This window comes from Dipodomys merriami, unplaced genomic scaffold (assembly GCF_024711535.1).
Source record: "Dipodomys merriami isolate MVZ:Mamm:240054 unplaced genomic scaffold, mDipMer1.0.p SCAF_8, whole genome shotgun sequence".
Classification (NCBI taxonomy): domain Eukaryota; kingdom Metazoa; phylum Chordata; class Mammalia; order Rodentia; family Heteromyidae; genus Dipodomys; species Dipodomys merriami.
The window spans coordinates 19,078,325-19,098,444 of NW_027206401.1; the positions used below are offsets into that span (position 1 = coordinate 19,078,325).

General features: G+C 42.5%; 1 protein-coding gene across 1 annotated transcript; it reads right to left on the reverse strand.

Annotated features, from left to right (window-relative positions):
* Positions 1-2,073: 2,073 nt before the first annotated feature.
* Abracl (ABRA C-terminal like) lies at positions 2,074-13,274 on the reverse strand. Its single transcript, XM_070010213.1, has 3 exons — positions 13,119-13,274; positions 7,278-7,344; positions 2,074-2,974 (listed from the first exon to the last, which is right to left on the reverse strand). Exons 2-3 carry the CDS (start codon positions 7,336-7,338, stop codon positions 2,790-2,792), a joined length of 246 nt encoding a protein of 81 aa, XP_069866314.1. The 5' UTR covers positions 7,339-7,344; positions 13,119-13,274; the 3' UTR covers positions 2,074-2,789.
* Positions 13,275-20,120: the final 6,846 nt, after the last annotated feature.

The following is a 20,120-nucleotide window of genomic DNA, read 5'->3' on the forward strand; positions in this document are numbered from 1 at the left end:
CAGCATAGCTCAAATAGCAGACTACTTGCCTAGCATGAGCAAGGCCCTAGGTTCAATCCCAAATACCACAAAAGCTCATCGGTAATCTTCCTGAGAACACTGTAAAACAGTGATGGAGAGCTCAGTTAGTCTTCCTCTTAGCAGAGTCACCTTTGAAAGTTACCAGATTGATTCCCTCAGAATCAGAATATAAAGTGGAAACAATATTAATAACACTCATTTCAGTGGAGTTGGCAAGATTCAATTAAACAATACATATGAAGTATTTATTGTGCATTAAGTATGTAGCAAAAAATAACTATTAGCTCTCATTACCTTTATTCCTGGTGAATAAAGTAAAAAATACATTCATTCATGTAGTCAACAAATATAACTGAGCACCCATTATGTACTGGGCATGATTTTCAACAGTGAGGATACAACTTTGAACAAAACCGACAACAAAAAAGCCCTACATAGTTGGGGACCCAGTTCTGGCATGAAAGGTGGTAATTGTGTAGCCGATGAGAGCCTCAGGAAAAGAATCCTTTTGAGACCAATCTAATTGAGTCCTGAAGTATTTGGCAGCTGCATGCACTGATTTTTTTTTTTTCCTCCCAAGATGAGCCATGACCAGTTAGGGAAAGAAGTATGCCAAGATCTCTTCACACCTTCCCTGGAGACAGGCTGCACCAATAAAGGGAAAATGTAGCACCTGTGTAGCTCTTGCTTAAAAATTCTTTTTAAAGAATGCTTCAACTCCCTCCCATCAACCCTCCCAAAACCCTTGTTCTTTTTGGTATTTTTGTCTGTATAAGTTGAGAATTGTCTCTGTGTTGCTACCAAGTAAAGGAAACAAAGACAGCTATCACATGGGCCACGGATTTCTACTCCAGAGGAGATGAGAACAGAGGTCAAAATCCTTCTGACTCTCATCTGGACCAATTCCCTAAAACTACTATGGAGGCCACCCGGCCTCCTTTGAGTGAGTCACACACCCACCAGCACCCACCTAGGAAGAGAGAGCAGAAAACACTGCTGGTGACAGTTCAACATTTGACGTTTTGATTCGGTGGGGGAAGAATTTTCAGTTTTCTCTTTATGGTCTTCAATGTTTATTTTACTGTATTTGAAAGAGACCTGTTGTCTAAGTCACAGCGGATTTTGGCCAAACTGAAAAGAGAGCACAGTAAGTTGCTTTGGAGAGGGACCCTTTCTAGTCTTTCCCTTTCTCCTCTGTCTCACTGTGAAGAGCCACTGAGGACACCTAACTAACCAAACATGTTCAGAAAATCATTCCTAGCCTCGTAACTTCATCCCCAGACATCCTGTCCCTCTCTTCTCATGGTGTCTTATACAGACTAGGGTCCTGTAACAAAGAGGGAACAGTCAGGCCTAAAACTATAACTGATCTTGACTCATCCAAGATTTTGCCTGCAGATCTGATTCTGGACTAGAATACTGGATTCCCAAGGCCAGCGTCTCTGCATGGTAGGAATTAGGCCAGTTTGGAATGTTCCGCCTACCTAGATCCAAATCAACTGTTTAGAGGCCCAGAGCTATATGAGTGTTTGTTTCTTTAACTTCAGGTTTACCAGCTCCTTTCTTGTCCTTTGTCCTTCTGCAGGGTGAGCACATATCAATAGACCACAAACATGCTTGCAATCAACTTTTGCTGAATCATGACACCTTCACTCCCAAGTATTTGATTCTTAACATAACCTATTAATTTTCAAGTGAACCTTAGCTGTGTAAGATGTTTTCCTGGGTTGAGAGTATGGCTCAAGTAGTAGAGTGCTTGCCAAGAATGCTTAAGGCCTTAGATTCAAACCCTAGTAACCTTGTTTTGCAGGGGAGAAAAGAAGCAAGGTATTTTTCATAATGTCACCAATATACAAGAAGTAGCTGTTCTGGGTAAATACTCACTGCCAACAAAATAAATATTGGCAATAGGGTACAACATTAACATATTGTTTTTTTCAATTCTCTTTTTAAGAGTATCTTCAAATCATAACTTTTCCTATACTTACCTAATCTTGTTGAAAAACTCAATTCTGAGAGGCACATGCTTAAATGACAAAGAAAGCAATAAGGCAATTTTGAAACAGCTCCATGTTTTTATTATATAAACAAAGTAACATTCCTTGTGAGACTTGCTCTTCAGTTGGCTTTTTGCTTTGACAGAATGTCAAGCATCTGTAAAAACTGTCTAAGAATGATTTATGAAGCAAATGGTTCCATACTTCAAAAAATTAAAAAAAAAAAAAAAAAAAAGCTCCAGTCAGTCTCTGGTAGCTCACACCTATAATCCTAGCTACTCAGGAGGCTGAGATCTGAGGATCGAGGTTCAAAGTTAGCCTGGGCAAGAAAGTCCATGAGATTCTTATTTCCAATAAACTACTCAGAAAAAATGCCACTGTGGCTCAAGTGGTAGAGCACTAGACTGGAGTAACAAAGAGGCTCAGGGACAACGCCTAGGCCCTGAGTTCAAGCTCTGGGACTGGCAAAAAAAAAAAAAAAAAAAAAAAAAAAAGCTTCATTAACTATATCTTCCAATCAATTTTTGCTGAGAAAAATAATAGGATTTGTAGGATTTGTTTATTTTTACTGAGCAATACATTACCCTTTTCAAGATGTTTACCCTTTTCAAGATGTTTTTAAAAAACTAAAATGTGAGTCCATTTTTGCTTTCAAAATTCTATAAAAATACATTATGTAACCTCAGGTTGGTCCTTTGACTTACTATTCCAGTTTACCAGAAACCAAAATTCAAAAAACAAAACAGCAATGCACAAAACTATGGAAACACCTTAACCCTGCAGCAATATAATGTCGACATCATCATGAACACCTTGCAAAAGAAGCTCTCCTGGGTAGGTAACAATCTTCCTTCGTTTTGCAGCTTTGAGAGTTCCCACCAATGCTTCAAAGAGGTTGGCACATTTGTCATCCCGGAAGAGGACTCCAAATTTCACACTTAACTGTCCATCAGCATCTAATTTGAGAAAATACAATATCAGCAAATGCACAGACTGTTTCTTGCCTCCATGTGTGGCAAACAAAATCTTTAACCAGCCTCTTAATATGAGCCAACCAATATTATAACTTAACACTTAATCATAGGCTCAAGTACCTTTTTCCTAGATCCAAAATTCAGATTCAGTGTTCTAGACACACAAGGTCTCCTGGCCTTTATATTATCTAGACAAACTGAAAGAGAACCAAGAAACAGCTACAGTGCTGAGGTTGTAGATAAATTTCCCCATCTTGATATTTTTTAAATTATGTTGACATAAATTAATATGTGACAAATCAATAAAGACAACATATGAAAGAGAAATCCAGGATCAAGTGTGTTCTAAATATATTCAGAATCCTCCATGTAGGATCTTAAAAAAAAAAAAAAAAGCTGTGTGCCAGTGGTTCACACCTGTAATCTTAGCTACTCAGGAGGCTAAAATACAAGGATCATGGTTCAAAGCCAGCCCAGGCAAGAAAGTCCATGAGACTCTTATCTCCAATAAACCACTCAGAAAACTGGTAGTGGCTCAAGTGGTAGAGCGCTAGCCTTGAGCCTAAGAGATGAGGGACAGCACCCAGGCCCAGAGTTCAGGCCCCACAACCGACAAAAAAATAAATAAATTTTAAAATGTGACTGATGCCAGTGGTTCATGCCTATAATCCTAGCTACTCAGGAGGCTGAGATTTAGGGATTGCAGTTCCTAGCCAGCCCAGGCAGGAAAGTCGGTGAGACTTATATATCCAATAAACTGCTCAGAAAAAGCTGGGAGTAGTACTATATAGCTTAAGTGGTAGAGTGCCTGCCTTGAAAAAAACCTTAGAGATAGTGCCTAGGCCCAGAGTTCAAGCCCCAAGACCAGCAAAAAAAAAAAAAAAACAACAAAAAAACATTGGACATCAGTGGCCCTAACTTACACTTGTAATCCTAGCTACTGAGAAGACTGACATCTGAAGATTGAAGTTTGAAGCCAGCACAGGTAGGAAAATCCATGAGACATTTAACCCCAACTGACCACTAAAAAGCTTGGAGTAGCAATGTGAGTCAAGTGGTAGAACACCAGCCTTGAGCAAAAAAGTAGAAACAGTGCCTAGGCACTCAGTTCAAGTCTCAGTACTGGCACAGAACAAAAGCAATTCCTCAGGTATCCATCCTGACTATTAAATCCAAATTCCTGGCCACAGTCACCTTGAAAATAAAGAGAAGCTCTTGACCTCAAGGATAAGGTTCTTCATTCCATGGCCACGCATCCAATGCTTGTCTGCTCTTCTCTCCATATGGATCCAATCTTAATGAACTGTTTGCTATTGCGCAGGGTACCATGAAGGATCCTGCTTTATAATTTTGCCCGTGTTAAGCCATATGCCAAGCATCACAGACCCATCTCCCTAGATAAATGATTTTCCTACAAAAGCAAACTCAAATACAAGAGAAGTCATCAAAGAGTCCCTCTTCCTAAAAAACTAAATATGTTGTCAAAGCAGTCAGCGTTAATTATGCTAGGAATAGTTAACATTTATTGAGTACTTGCTATGTCCCTGGAACTGTTCAATGCACTTTACAGTCATTAAAATTCACTCAATCCTCATTTCATGGAAGAGAAGACACCACTGACTGCAAGAAGCACCCTTACTTTATATTCCAATTAAACTGCCAATTTCAATCCAGCACCCCATGTATTATGACACATTCTTATTTTCGAGATTTTAAATTGTGAAAAAGGGCTTTTAATTGCTTAGATACACTATTTGTTATTATTATACAAATAAGGAAACCAAGACACTGGCCAGTTTAATAATGTGCCCAAGATCACACATCAAGTGTGTAGATGAGCTAGGGTTCATTTCAGAGAGTAATGACATATTGATGGCAGACAGTCTGACACCAGAGTCTATATTCTTTTTCTAAGACTGTGTGTCACCTGTGTTCCCCCAGGCTGCCTGGAACTTGCGATGGTAGCCCAAACTGGTCTTGAATTCTCAACTCTCCTGCCTCCACTTCCTAAGTGCTGGGATTACAGGCATGTGCCAAAGCACCCCATCCCACTGAGTTTATACACTAGTTTGTCTATCTTCCGGCTACCTAAGAAGACCTTAAAGGTTAAGTATATTTACTTCTGTATCTCCTACACTTGAGAAAAAGGTACTCCAGAAATACCTGTTAGATGAAAACATTTCAATCTCCAAAAAATCATTCTCCGCTTTATCTTTTCTCTCTGGATGAAAAACGAGACTTCTATGGATTTGACTTGATAAAACTTCCTCCATCAATTTGCACCTTGAACTCATATATCAAAATGACTCCAGACACACCTTAAATAATTAACACTAGCCAGAAGAGGATATCCTTTGATAGATGCTTTCTAATTCTGTGATCTTATGCTAAGAACAAGAAAGCCAAGGTAAGCTGGCTGAAGCAAAGCGGCAAAGTTTCAAGTGTTTTCATGTATATGCAAGTGCTGATAATTAGTTCAAATCTTTTTATTTATTCAGCTGCTGATTCTGAAACAGAGTTTTGGTCTGCGGTAGTAAAATGTATTCATCTGGGGATGTCAAGATTATATATGATTTTAAAACTAGTGGAATTTAACCCATCTAGGTTGACACAGATAAGAAAGAAAACCATTCAAACGAAAGTGCTCCTCTCATATAATGTAATGGTCTAGAGCTCAAGAGAAACTTGGATATAGGGCAGGACCAAAAGTGAAGACATCCTTAGTGAAAATGAAACTCACCAAAGTCCCATCAGTTGGGAGGTGGGAGAAAAATAGACTAGGCAAGATTGTTGATCTGTTTGACAGGAGTACTAAATAAAGTACATTCTCCCACATAATTCTCAGTGTTCTCCACAAACATCAAATGCATTCTCATTCCAAATTCAACTCATGTGTCACCTGACCTGCCCTAAACTTTAAAGACTCACCTGAGATTCACGGTTTAACTCAGAACCTTCAACTAATAGTTCCCAATAATTTGTTTCACAAGGACCATACTAAACTGAATGCCCACACTATACAGTTTAGTTTAGTATGCTATCTTGTTTTTGATAATTGCCCCAAGAAGGTGTGTGTGTGTTCATCAATGATGTAATAAGATTCCAGAGGAAAACAAACATACCTGTGTAACTTGTACTTACACACAAGTCTTGGCATATGTGGGTACTGAACAAATAGTAACTTACAATATGATTAAACTCACTGGACAGTTATTTCTTTTCCTAAGTTGTGATGAGACTTCCTATTGTGCGTATAGCTTTAGTACCTCTCAGATGGGATGTGTAAGAAAATAGAAATTTTAATAGGGAGAAAAATAAAAAATTTGAACATGGTTCCATTATCAGATTTAAAATACAACCACAAGCCGGGCGCTGGTGGCTCACGCCTGTAATCCTAGCTACTCAGGAGGCTGAGATCTGAGGATCTCGGTTCAAAGCCAGCCCAAGCAGGAGAGACCGTGAGACTCTGATCTCCAATAAACCACCAGAAAACCGGAAGTGGCGCTGTAGCTCAAGTGGTAGAGCGCTTGCCTTGAGCTGAAGAGCTGAGGGACAGCGCCCAGGCCCAGAGTTCAAGCCCCACGGCCAACAAAAAAATAAATAAATAAATAAATAAAATAAAATACAACCACAGGGCTGGGAAGGTGGCTCAGTGGTAGAGCGTTTGCTTTGCGTGCCTGAGGCCCTGGGTTCAATTCCTCAGCACCACATAAGCATAACGAGAAAAGCCGGAAGTGGCTCTGTGGCTCAAGTGGTAGAGCGCTAGCCTTGAGCTGAAGAGCTGAGGGACAGCGCCCAGGCCCAGAGTTCAGGCCCCATGACCGGACTCAAAAAAATAAAACAAAATACAACCAGATGAAAGCCCAGCAGTTTTCTTTCCATTCAGAGGATAATGAAACATCTCAACTATTCCTTGCCACCCTACATCTCAAACAACCCTCCGTGACAAGGAGCCTGGGGTTAGGGCAGAGAGGCTATCCTGTGCCTACAGCCCTCTGGTGACCCATCATTGGCTTCTCCAAAAAGCCAGTCCTGCCTGCTCTGAGGAAAATGTAGAAGAAATGATTTGTGTTAGACCACTTACTTTTGGGGCCAGGTGTGGTGGTATACACCTATAAATCCAAGTACTCTGCGGGTAGATTCCAAGTTTGAAGCCAATCTAGGTAAAGTTAGCCAAACCATATCTCAAAAACGAAACAAAAACAAAAGCACGGGGGCATGGTTCAAGTGGTAGAGCAAGCACAAGGCCCTGGGTTCAATCCTCAGAACCTCAAGAATTACTTACTTTTTGAGCCCAAACGATGAATTTCCTCCACTAAGAGGTTAACTTCATGATCCACATTCATTGCTACCTGAAAGGAAAAAAGAAAGAAAAAAACCCATAAATCTATGTTACTGCCATTTCTCCATTCTATCCAACACACACACACACACACACACACACACACACACACACACACACACACACACACACACACACACACACACACACACACACACATGGCCCCTTTCTCTTTTCATGTAGCATTTATGACTATTATTTACCACATCCCTTCATCTCTTTCCTTAAAACACTGTGATTTACATGGCACTATGTCCTCACTTTCTCTAAGTTCCATAGGCCACTGAGGAGGAAGCAACCATTTTCCTTATACAACTATTACGCTAAGCAGGTCCTCTTCACAGTGCCCAGCTAGGAAGCCAGCCCACTAGCTAGTCTCTGATACAATGTCCAAAGCCTTATAGAAAGCTACAGAAGGCTTTGGGGAAGTCACAAGAGAGAGAAACGGACCAAGAACACAACAAGTGAGAGAGGAGGTTCTAGACGTGCAAAATTACACAGGCGTAAGGAGAAAATGCAAAGCACACTTTTTTTTTTTTTTTTTTTTTTTGGGTCCGGTCGTGAGGCCTGAACTCTGGGCCTGGGCACTGTCCCTCAGCTCTTCAGCTCAAGGCTAACGCTCTACCACTTGAGCCACAGAGCCACTTCCGGCTTTTTTCTTTTTGCTTATGTGGTGCTGAGAAATCAAACCCAAGGCCTCATGCATGCAAGGCAAGCGCTCTACCACTGAGCCACCTTCCCAGCCCCGCAAAGCACACTTAAAGCAAGCCTTGAACTAGGTGCTGGGAGTGGGAATGCAAACAAACCCTCTGCTTTGGGAGCCTGAGGTTGAGTAGGGGAAGCACATCAATACCCAATTTTTCAATACTCTCATCAATGATAACTCTAGGTAACATGCAGGAGTTGTCTGGACAGCTTCCAAGTTAATATGACTCCAGTATAGAGCTTGTGGTGACGCTCATTCGTTTTTAGATAAGGAAGAGTCCAGAAGTAACAGAAGTTGGGATTTGGTTGCAAATTCCTCCACAGGTTGGGTTCTGAGACAGCCCTTATTATCTCTAGGTTGCAGGGGCACAAGGCATTTTTATTCTATTCTTCAAATCTTTTGACTCCTATCTCCAGCCTCTGGCCACCCTGTTTCTTTGGCACAGACTCTTTGGCACAGACTATTGCTATCCCCCTTTCTTGAAGCTAAGGCACACATCCAGGCCCAGCTTAGAAGTAACTCCTTCCAGGAAGCCTCTCGGAGCCCAGAAGCTTCCCTACTGAGTGTTCCCACAGCTTTGTGTGGCTCTCTTCATCTCCATTAGAATTACTTGTTTTCACTAAGAGATAAGCAGGGATCCCACTGAAATGCTCTAGGCTCCTCTCTGGCACCCAGAATAAAGGTTAAATAAATATTGTGCTGGTTTTTCTGAGTTTCTGGACTGAAAAGAACAAGCAAAAGGAGAGAGAGTGCTTCTGAACAGAGACTTTAACACTGACCAATTCATTCAATCTTTTTTCAAATAATAAAATTTCCATATTAGGGGACTAAAAAAAAAAAAGTAGGGTTGTTGGGAGGGAGGGAAAAACTGGGAGAAAGCAAGGGAAGGGATGACATTGTCCCAAAACAAATACTCTTCACCTGACTTAGGTAACTGTAACCCCTCTATACATCACCATTATAATAATATAAAAAATTAAAGTAGGCTTGTATGTATACATTCCTTAAGGTGCACTTTGGGAGGAACAACTCTATCCCGATGGACACTAAGTAATTCCTGGTCTTTTTAAAAAACGAGAGCAATACTTATGGCTATATATTCAAATGATACTGATGGGGAGGAATACCAGTTAATAAGTAAAAGTACACCTACTATCTGCTATGTTACTAGGGTGAACATTATACTTTAAGGAGCTTGAGCATATGCATAATGATCCATTTAATGCATCTACATAAAACATTATCAAACATTACAGTGGGCAAATATTGGGGACTTTGTGTTGGCTGACCTTCTATTTATAACATTACATTTAACTCAAGAAAAATTTAAGAGACTGAAAACCTATACCATACCCAGAGGATGTTAGCCTGACATGCTCCTTTCCTCAGATGGGCACACAAAGGGCCCCTCTGGTGCTGGCAGCTGAAGACCAGGCTCCCCCCTCTCACCTTGGCATTGCAATAGTAGGCCCCCTTATCTATTCAGGCAGCTGCCATAAATCTTAGACCACCATACTGGAATCCTCCCACCCTTAAACCCTCTAGATTATAAGATGCTCCCTAGACAATGACAAGCACTTTTTCTCTCCCTTGGGTGAGAGAACTAGCCTGGCCAGCCCCTCTGCTGGCAATAAACCTTTCTCTCTGCACTGACGTGTATCCATGTGCTTTCAGAGCACACCCTCTCTATGCTGAAGGATTGAAAACTAGGCCTTGAGAATAATGATAGGGAAAAATATTGAGATCCTCCTGCCTCAGGCTCACAAATACCAGGGAGACAACTCATTTAGGCCTTACCAGCACCCATTCCCCACCCTGGAAGTGTAACTTTGTTTGGACCAAGCATTTCTTTCCTTCCTCTACATATCTTGGATAAACCCTTATTCTGGGCTCCAGAAGTGCTCCAGGGCAGAATGTTTGGTTTGAAGACTTTCTGTAGGTGATTCCCTACCGAAAGGAAGTCAAGTTCAGCCCCAACACTGCGTTAAACCCATCAGTATAACAACACTCTCACTTCCATTGGTTTCTTTTTTTTTTTAATTTAATTTAATTTAATTTGTGAACATACTGTACAGAGGAGTTACAATTACATGGGCAGGATAATGCGTACATTTCTTACCAAGCATTGCAGCCTCCTCCTTTGTTTACCCTTCACATCCCTTCCCAGCCTCCCCCCTCCCCCTCAATCCCAATCCCAATCCTTCTCCTTCCCCCTCTCCCCCCCCCCCCCCCCCCCGACGTTGTAAAGCTCATTTTGGACATGACAACTTGTACTTCTCATTGTTGCAACAGGTCCACCTGTATCCTTAAACAACTGGTTTTTCCCCATCTCCTCCACAAGTTATACTGACATCAAATATAGTGAAAGCAGGGGTTATACTGTGGGGGAGGGACATACAAAGCAACAAAGAGATAATCTTATAAATGGGTTAGAAACACATGCATAAAAGAAAAAAACATTAAAATACATATCTAAGGGTTCATTTTCCTGACATCACATTATCTGACCTTTTCCACTTGACTCATACATCTACTAGATATTACAAATAAGGGAAACCATGGGACCTATGTTTCTTTGGGCCTGGCTTACTTCACTTAATATAATTTTTGGAAAAAATTTGGAAACATAGGGGAGTTCTATGTGAAGTCTTTTGAGGAACCTCCATACTGCTTTCCAAAGTGGTTGAACAAGTTTACATTCCCACCAACAATGAAGTAAGGTTCCTTTCTGTCCACATCCCCTCCAGCATCTGTCAAGAATCAAGTTAACACAAAGAAAATTCACACCCGTAACAATGAACCCACCCATGACCCTGAACATTAAGAACCAATGCTTTCTTTCTCAGTTTCATTTGTGCTGGTTTTCTGAGTTTCTATTACTTACACACTAAAGAATATTAACCCATAAAGTTAGTTTAGAGATCTGCTTCTATCTTTTTTCCCAACTGAGGTTCTTCTTACGTACTTACATGAATGTCGTGTTTTGTGTTGTACCAGGTAAAAATATAATAGGAAAGCAGATTTGAGAGCCATCCTGCCCCCATACTGTCTAACAATCAAAACTATGCCTAACAATGCTCCCTGTTCCTGGGAGCATGTGCAGAAATAGAAAGGATCTGTGAGCAATGAAGTAATTAGCCCATTTGGGACAGGAGGGAGAATGAACTACCCAAGATTGAGGACTTCTCGAATTCTCAGACTGATTCTCCCTCCCTTGGAAACTGATCTTTTCATTCTCAACACCTTCCACCAAAAACATTCAGACCTGACCTCCTATAATAATGAGAAACTGAGAGGAAACCCCTCTACTATGTGAACCATCAGTCTCTGCAGTGTATTTAGCAGATGTATATATCATCCAGTTCTAAGAACAGATGCATTTCTTTATGATTAATTACATACTGAGTTCTCTATCCAGGCTGATTCAAACAATCCTAAGAACTTTGCAGAGCACTTATGCATTTCATCTTATGGACAATGAAACAGGCTCCCAGGGGTTTACTCCCCACAATTAAATTCTGTTTCCAACACACCATCTGTCCCCTCTCCCCCCCATTCTTCTTCTCTTGTTGTTATGCAAAGGGACTAGACGTGTGATCGTGTATTTGTATGAAATATTACAGGCTGGGTACTTACACTAAAGCAGATCTCTTAACAAAGCAAGAAAGGCTCCCTGCCCAGACCCCCTATAAATAGAAAAATAACAGGTTTAGAAGCTACTGCTGGCATATAGAATTTGCTGTGTCGTATTCTATTTAGAGGAGAGAGACATGTGCACAAAGGAGGGGGGGCTCATTGTTACACAGAACTTGGAAGACCCTAGACATTTTTCTAACAAGGACAGAAGCCTAGGCCTGGGGTGAGCCAGATCTGGACCATAGGGCCGTGAGCAGAGGAAATCTAAGAGGAAGAGGGAGTCTGTCAGTGAGAGGCTGCAGCAGGAGAAAGGGGTTCAAGAGAAGGTGAGGGCGGATGCTAGACGGGCCTTCTGTCACTGAATCTAATCAGTCCTTCTGTCACTGAATCTAATGACGCCGTGTGCACGAGAATCACGAAAGTAGGCATTCTACCACCCTATCATACTTGTTTGCTGCTTTTTTTTTTTTTTTGAGTTTGGATGCAATACGTGTAGATGTTCTACTGTCCCCGAATAGCGGGGTCTGGACATCGGAGGCCAACTTTGCACGTGGATGGAGCACTTTGCCAGCCCGGCCCCGGGTTTTATCGTCCACCGCAGGCGGGGGTCAAAGCACCACCTTCCCGGTTCCGTCTTCCTGCCTCGCTCACGCGCGCACACACTCCATATTTGGTCATCCATCCTTCAAGTTTGGGGTCCAGCCAAATAAGGGTCTCGAAACCCGGTGTTCGGGGGCGGAGGACCTCCCCACGGTCACCACTGACTCCGGGGCAGAGATGGGGGCGCCGGACTCGCGCCCCCCCGGCCTCCGGCTCCGGGACAGCAGGGCGGGCTCCGAGGGCGAGCCGCGTCCCGGAAGCCTTTGTCTCCACCTTAGCCCCGGGAGAGATTGTGTGTCCGGAGGAGGAGGGAGGAACGCCGACCCTACCCGGGGCTGCACGGAGCCCTTAGAGCCCCTCACCACCACCACCCCCACCTCCCCGTACCCCACACCGATCGGAGCCCCGAGCCGCACCCCTCTGCCGGCCCTGCAGAGCGCACTGACCCCGGGACCGCCGACCCTCTCGGGGCAGCCTCTTCCCCCACGCCCCAGCGCGCTCCCCGGCCCAGCTCCGGGGAACCGCCAAGCGCAAAACCCACACCTGGCACCGCGGGAATAAATGGTCTCGCTTCCCCGGCCCGCAGAACGGCGCCCCGCGAGCCGAGTGCGGAAGTGTGCGGGAGAAGTGCGGGCGCGGGAGCGCGCAGGGCCGCGCGGCGGCGCAGCTCAGCTCAGCGCCCGCGGGCACCTGAGTCCCCTCGCGGTCTCGGTCCCCGGCCCCCGCGCGCCCCACGATCTCCACACCTGCGCGCGCGCGTACACACACACACACACAAACACAGAGGCTGCTCGGCCGCGGGACACCCGGTCCGTCCTGGCCCTCTCTTCCCTCGGTCTCACCCCTCCGCTTCCCGGTCTTTTCCAAACGGAGAGCTGGGCCGCGACGGTGCGCACCCGGGTTTCCCTCGAGGCACAGGGGAGGCAGGGCGTGGAGAAGGAAGTAGCCCAAGCCCGGAGACAGGTTGTGGAACTGGAGGAGGAGGAGGAGGAGGAGGAGGAGGAGCAGTACCGGAGTTTAGCCTCTTGGAAGGGGGCCTCCCACTCGCCCAGGGACCAGCCTATGAGCAGGAGAGAGGGGAGGAGACGTTCCAGAAGAGGGCCGTCCCCAGACGAGTGGCTGGGCGCCCCCGGCTTTTCAGAGCCACCACGAGCCACCTACCCCCCTGCCTGGGGTTTCCTCCTGGATAGTTCCCTCGGAGCCCGAGGAAACCGGCATCTGCGACGAGCAAGACCTCCGAGCTCCGAGAAAAAACCGTGACTACCGCTGTTCCCGTAAACCCGGAGTGGGAACTTCCAGAAAACGAGCAGACTGAGTGAGCACCGTCTGATTTGCAACAAAATGCATGCCTGAAAGCCAGTTCATAGTACGTCCAGGAGATTTTCACCTGGATGAAACTAGCTCTTGATTTGAGATCAGTATAGATCTCTTCCCTTCCCTACTTTCCTACGTTACCTCATTCATAATTCGGTTTACTCATCAATCCTTTCATAGTAGTCTCTTTTATTTGTGGGTAGGTAAGTTTGTAATATGTTTACTGTAACCAGGGTTTGGGGAAGGAAAGCTGATCCAAAGTATTCCAGAACAAAAATCACAGGAGTAACTAGGAAAAAAGTCCTCTCCTCGCCACCAGGTGGTTGCATTGCCAGAGATCATGTGAAACACACACACACACACACACACACACAGTTGCATTGCCAGAGATCATGTGAAACACACACACACACACACACACACACACACACACCAGATCCAACAATTGGGCATAGAAGTAACCTACCTACAGTTCTCATCAACCAGGTGGTAATTAGCAATTGCCAGGTAAGTATTTGGTAAGTGATAATTAGTAAGCCAATCAAAGTCTCACTTGACAGAGGAGGACACAGAGAACCAGTCATCTGCCAGAAAGCTTGAATCTGTGAAGGGATCAAAATAGGCCTTCCATTAAACAAGCCAAATGACTAATAAGAAATGAAGCATGAAGTGGTAAAAGTAGTGGAAGAGGAGAAGCACAGATCATGAAGGAAGGAGGGTAGCAAAGGCCTGCTTTACAGATCCCAGGGGCTGTACTGAATCTGTCCTCTTCCCTCCGTGGGCCTACATACCCTTCCCCAGGCCACACCTGTCACACGGATGTGATTGAAAATGAATCTGTTCTGTAATCACGAACGAAGTTGTGATTCTGCTAAACTACTCAGGTCAAATGAAGGTTAAGGTAATTCCAAGATCCTTCAAGGCCTGCTTTTCTCCTCACCAACAGGAAGCTTAGAAGTTATACTTTATATCTTTCAGTAGTCTATATAACCCAAAAGTTAATAATTTAAGAAAAATATGGTCCTTGGCCAAGAAATACTGTTATTTCATGAAAGAAGGTGAAAGTTGAGGGACTGAAGAGGGACCCACTCCCACAGTAACTAACCCACTCCTCCTGCAACAGCAGTACTAATCCACTTAGAGACTAGAGCCTTCATTATCTAATTGTGTTTTACAGATACCACCTCTCATCACTCATTAGAGATTAAGTTCCCAACACATGAACTTTGAGGGATATATTCAACCTATAACAAAGACCCAAAATATCCTATGAACACTCCTAGGTTCATTGCATCATTACTCACAATAACCACCACATGGAATCACCCAAGGATGTATTGATGAATGACTGAATTTAAAAATGTATATATGATGGACTGAAAGTCAGGTTTTTAAAAAGGAACTTATGCAGCAAGATGGCATCTCTGTTTCTATGTGGACTTTTTTTGGGGGGGGCGGGGTCAGTCATGGGGCTTGAACTCAGGGCCTGGGCACTGTTCCTGAGCTCTTCAGCTCAAGGCTATTGCTCTACCACTGGAGCCACAGTGCCACTTCCAGTTTTCTGGTGGTTTATTGGAGATAAGAGTCTCACAGACTTTCCTGGCCAGGCTGGCTCTGAACCGTGACCCTCAGATCTCAGCCTCCTGAATAGTTAGGATTATAGGCATGAGCCACGGGCACCTGGCTTCTGGGAAATCTTAAAACTCACAAAGACCATTGATTATAAGAACTGAGAAGGAACAAAGACAAAAATTAATCTAAAGGCTACAAAGTTTCCCTCACACTATGTAAAGTAAGTTCTGTAATAAATTGCACAGCATTAACTTATAGCTAAATACAGTGTTTTGTACTTGAAAAAATGCAAACAGATTAGATCTAAACTGTTCTTGGTACAAAAATAAGGTGTCAAGGCTGGGAAGGTGGCTCAGTGGTAGAGCACTTGCCTTGCATGCATGAGGCCCTGGGTTTGATTCCTCAACACCATATAAGCAGAAAAAGCCAGAAGTGGTGCTGTGGCTCAAGTGGTAGAGTGCTAGCCTTGAGCTGAAGAGATGAGGGATAGCACCCAGGCCAGACCCACAGTTCAGGCCCCATGACTGGCAAAAAAAAAAAAAGGATGTCAGATGATGCATATATAAATTAGCCTGATATATTAATTGATTTGATGTATACATATATCAAAACACCACATTGTCTATCAAAATATGCATAATTTTGTCAGTTATAACTAAATCAATTTTTAAAAAATAGCAGGCTGCACTGACTCATGCCTGTAATCCTAGCTATTTGGCAGGCAAAAATTGGGAAACAACAATTTGAGGCCAACTTGGGCAAAAAAATTATTCATGAGTGTCTATCTCAACCAATGGCTGGATGTGGTGACAGGTACTGTCAACCTAGCAATACAGGAAAGCATTAATAGGAGGATAACAGTCTAGTGTGGCCTGATCATAAAATAAGAACTTATCTCAAAAAACATCAACACCAAAAGAGCTAGTGGAATGACCCTAGTGGTAAAGTGCCTACTTAGCAAGTGTGAAGCCCTGAATTCAAACCCGAGTACTGCCAAGCAGAAAACAATGATACTGAAAGACAATAAAGTATTTAGGAATAAATTTAAATAAAGAGGTACAAAACTGAAGCTTATAACATAGTGTTGAGCTGAGCATGGTGGTTACGTCCCTGTAATCCTGGCACTTTCCCAAGACTGAGGTTGGAGGGTTGTGTGTTTGAGGCCAGTGGGGGGCTACATAGCAAAAGCATGTCATCCTGAGCTGTATACATGACACAACTCTGTTTTCATTTCATTTAATAATAATAACAATGAAGGAAAATTTTAAAATATAGCAGTGATTTTTCTAGGTTTGTTTTGTATTTGTTATCAGTCTCATAGATATTTTCCTCCACACTTAAATAAACTGACATAAAATAGTATTAAATATTCATTGCCTCAATAAGCTTTATAGCAACTTGTGTTCTCAGTGATGTGAACTATGACTACAGTGAACTATGTCACTACAGTCTGTGGTTTTAAATAACACAGTAGTTTGACCTTGCATTGGAAGTTGTATTGTATTCACTTCTCCTTAGTAAACTGTAAGGTTTTTGAGGGTGGACAGTATCTTATTCATTTTGTATTGAATGGCGCCAGCTTGGCACCAAGCCTGGAAGGGAGTGGACTAGTTGTTTGGTTGAATGGACCGAAGATGGACTAACCTCTTAACCCTTTGTGAGTGGGGATGAAGATCACAGATTTCCCATACAAATCACATATATTACCTTAGCCATTGTACATTGAGTATTTTTTTTTAATTTTCACCAAAATCTAAACAAGTTTCTAGTGAAGAATATTTTAAAATTGCTCATACAGCCGGGCGTTGGTGGCTCACGCCCGTAATCCTAGTTACTCAGGAGGCTGAGATCTGAGGATCACGGTTCAGAGCCAGCTCAGGCAGGAAAGTCCATGAGACTCTTATCTCCAATACACTACTAGAAAACCGGAAGTGGAGCTGTGGCTCAAGTGGTGGAGCACTAGCCTTGAGCTGAAGAGCTGAGGGATAGCGCGCAGGCCCAGAGTTCAAGCCCCACGACTGACCAAAAAAAAAAAAAAAAATTGAGCATACATTGGTTATAATTATCTACACTGATATCCATACTGCTTTTATTGTGAGATTAATGTCTATTATGTTTGCCCTTGCTCTCTGTAGGTCAGATTTAATATGGAAAAATTAGCTGAATATAATTGTAATGGACTATAGTGGAGCAAGTAATCATCACATTGATATTATAACTTACAACATGATGTAGATTTTAAACATTAATTGCATTCTTCATAAAAGCTACCTTTCAGCTATCACTTATTAGTAAGTATGCCAACTAATCATTTGTTAACTCCTCCTGAGAGAGCTTCCTCTCAGAGACATGTTTCCAAGAAAGATAGCAGAAATATGGCTTGACATTTTGTGAAGATAAATTTTAAAGGGCCAAACTATGCACTGGGGCTCATGCCTGGAGTCCTAGCTACTCAAGTGGCTAAGATCTGAGGATCGAGGTTCAAAGCCAGCCCAGAGAGGAAAGACTGTAAGATTCTTATCTCCAATTAATCCCAGAAAAAGTTGGAAGTGGTGCTGGAGCTCAAGTGGTAGAGTGCTATTCTTGAGCAAAAGGAGCTTAGGGCAAGTGCCCAGGCCCAGAGTTCAAGGCCCAAGACTGGCAAAAAAACAAACAAAACAAAAAGGGGCTGGGAAGGTAGTTCAGTGGTAGAGTGCATGCCTTGCAAGCATGAGGCCCTGGGTTCGATTCCTCAGCACCACAAAAACAGAAAAAGCCAGAAGTGGCTCTGTGGCTCCAGTGGTAGAGCGCTAGCCTTGAGCTAAAGAGCTGGGGGACAGCACCCAGACCCAGAGTTCAGGCCCCATGACCGGCCAAAAAAAAAAAAAAAGAAACAACAACAACTACAAAAACCCTTAAAGAGGGGCTGGGAAGGTGGCTCAGTGGTAGAGCGCTTGCCTTGCATGCTCGAGGCCCTGGGTTTGATTCCTCAGCACCACATAAGCAAAAAGAAAAAAGCCAGAAGTGGCGCTGTGGCTCAAGTGGTAGAGCGCTAGCCTTGAGCTGAAGAGCTGAGGAACAGCGCCCAGGCCCAGAGTTCAGCCCCACGACTGGGGAAAAAAAAAAACAAAACACCTTTAAAGAGCCATTCCTGACAGTAAATCTTTAAAATCTTTTTGTCTGCTTTTTCTATATGTTTAATTAAAGGATGTTTTTCACAAAATTATTTTAATAACCATAGAATTAATTATCAAATAGTGTGGGTTTTTCCTACTGATGATCTAATTACTGGAAAATTAATAGGTTTCAAAATTTATGAGAGAAAAGAAAGAAGATAAGTTAGATATGTAATAGTATTTAAAAGATTTAATATTAATTATTTAGTAGTTCAAACAATTGTATTTGTCATGCAATTGTAACCATAATTCAAATATTTATTAAACAAATATTTATTGAGTACCTGATACGAACATGATAAGTCATTTGGGGGGACCTATAGTAGGGGCTTTGGTCTGATAACCAGAACCATTCTCTCTGCTAAAGAAATGCTAAATAATGCTCGACCTGAAACTACATAAATTCCTTATTAAATTCTCCCTTCTCAATACTTAAGATATATTTCAGAAACTTTTCTTTGTAGTTAATTAACTATTGTTGTCCCAAGAATAGAGAACCTCTTCTAGCTAGCTAAAGCTAGGTTATTTTCAAACCAATTAAGTGTAGGAAGGCTTAAATATGCATATGATACACAGTCTTTAGTGTATAAGATTTGTGATAAGACATTCCACTGAGAATACTAACTGAAGTTTTAAAGCACCTGCTTCCCTTTCCACAGAAAGGAACTGGAATTCTGGCCATTTTGTTAATGAGACATCAGTGTTGCCCTGTGATAATTATCATTTTCAGTGATTGTTATTCCTCTTTTTAATAACCACATACATTTAATCATGGCTGTGATTAATTATGTGACTTTCAGTTAAGCACATCATTATTGATGATTATAGTTTCCTGTCTTTCTACTAGGTTTATCTGAAGCCCTTAATTTTCCTATAAGCCACTAACAAATGACACAAAACATTCCAAATTTTCTTTATGGTACCATTTATTTTACTATATGATTTATTTATTTATTTATAGATTATTGTTTTAAGGTTATGTGTCTTGGGCTGGGAAGGTGGCTCAGTGGTAGAGTGCTTGCCTTGCATGCATGAGGCCCTGGGTTCAATTCCCACATAAACAGAAAAAGCCAGAAGTGGTGCTGTGGCTCAAGTGGTAAAGCACTAACCTTGAGCTGAAGAGCGCAGAGACAGTGCTCAGGTCCAGAGTTCAAGCCCCATGACCAACCAAAAAAAAAAAAAAAGACTGTGTCTTTGTTCCTGTTATAAAGTAAGTTATGTTTCCAGCTAGAATGCTATTTTTGCTTTTTCTTCTTTCCAAAAGTTTGTTATCAAAAAGGTTTTGGCTTTGGTTTTTTTACTGTTACAAAAATGGGTTTAGTGAAGTTGCTACTTTCACTAAGCTGGTGGAAATGTTAAAAGGCCTACCTGCCGTGGGTAAGAATCCCAGTTCTACCACTTAATGTGTGTCCTTGGGCTCGGTTTCTTTCAGATTCAGATTTCTCAAACATAAAATGAGAATAATAACACCTTCTGTAGACTAATTGTAAGGTTTAAGTTTATCTAGCCCTTCAGATCAACTATGGAATGAATACTAACCATTATTATTCCATATAATGTGAGTCAATGATGGAGCTAGTGAGACCGGACCTTGAGAGACTTCTTATCTAGGGTGAGGCCAGGCAGACTCTCCTGGAAGTGGTGGGTCTGATGTGTGTGTTGCAGCTTAGACCTACGATTAGAAAGCAGGTGCCATGTCTCTGTGCTGGCTTGCATTTTTAGAGACTGGGAGGAAGCTGAAGGAAACTGTCATGCTGTCCCAACAGAAACTTCTGGTTTTATACAATGGGGAACTTAATTTTA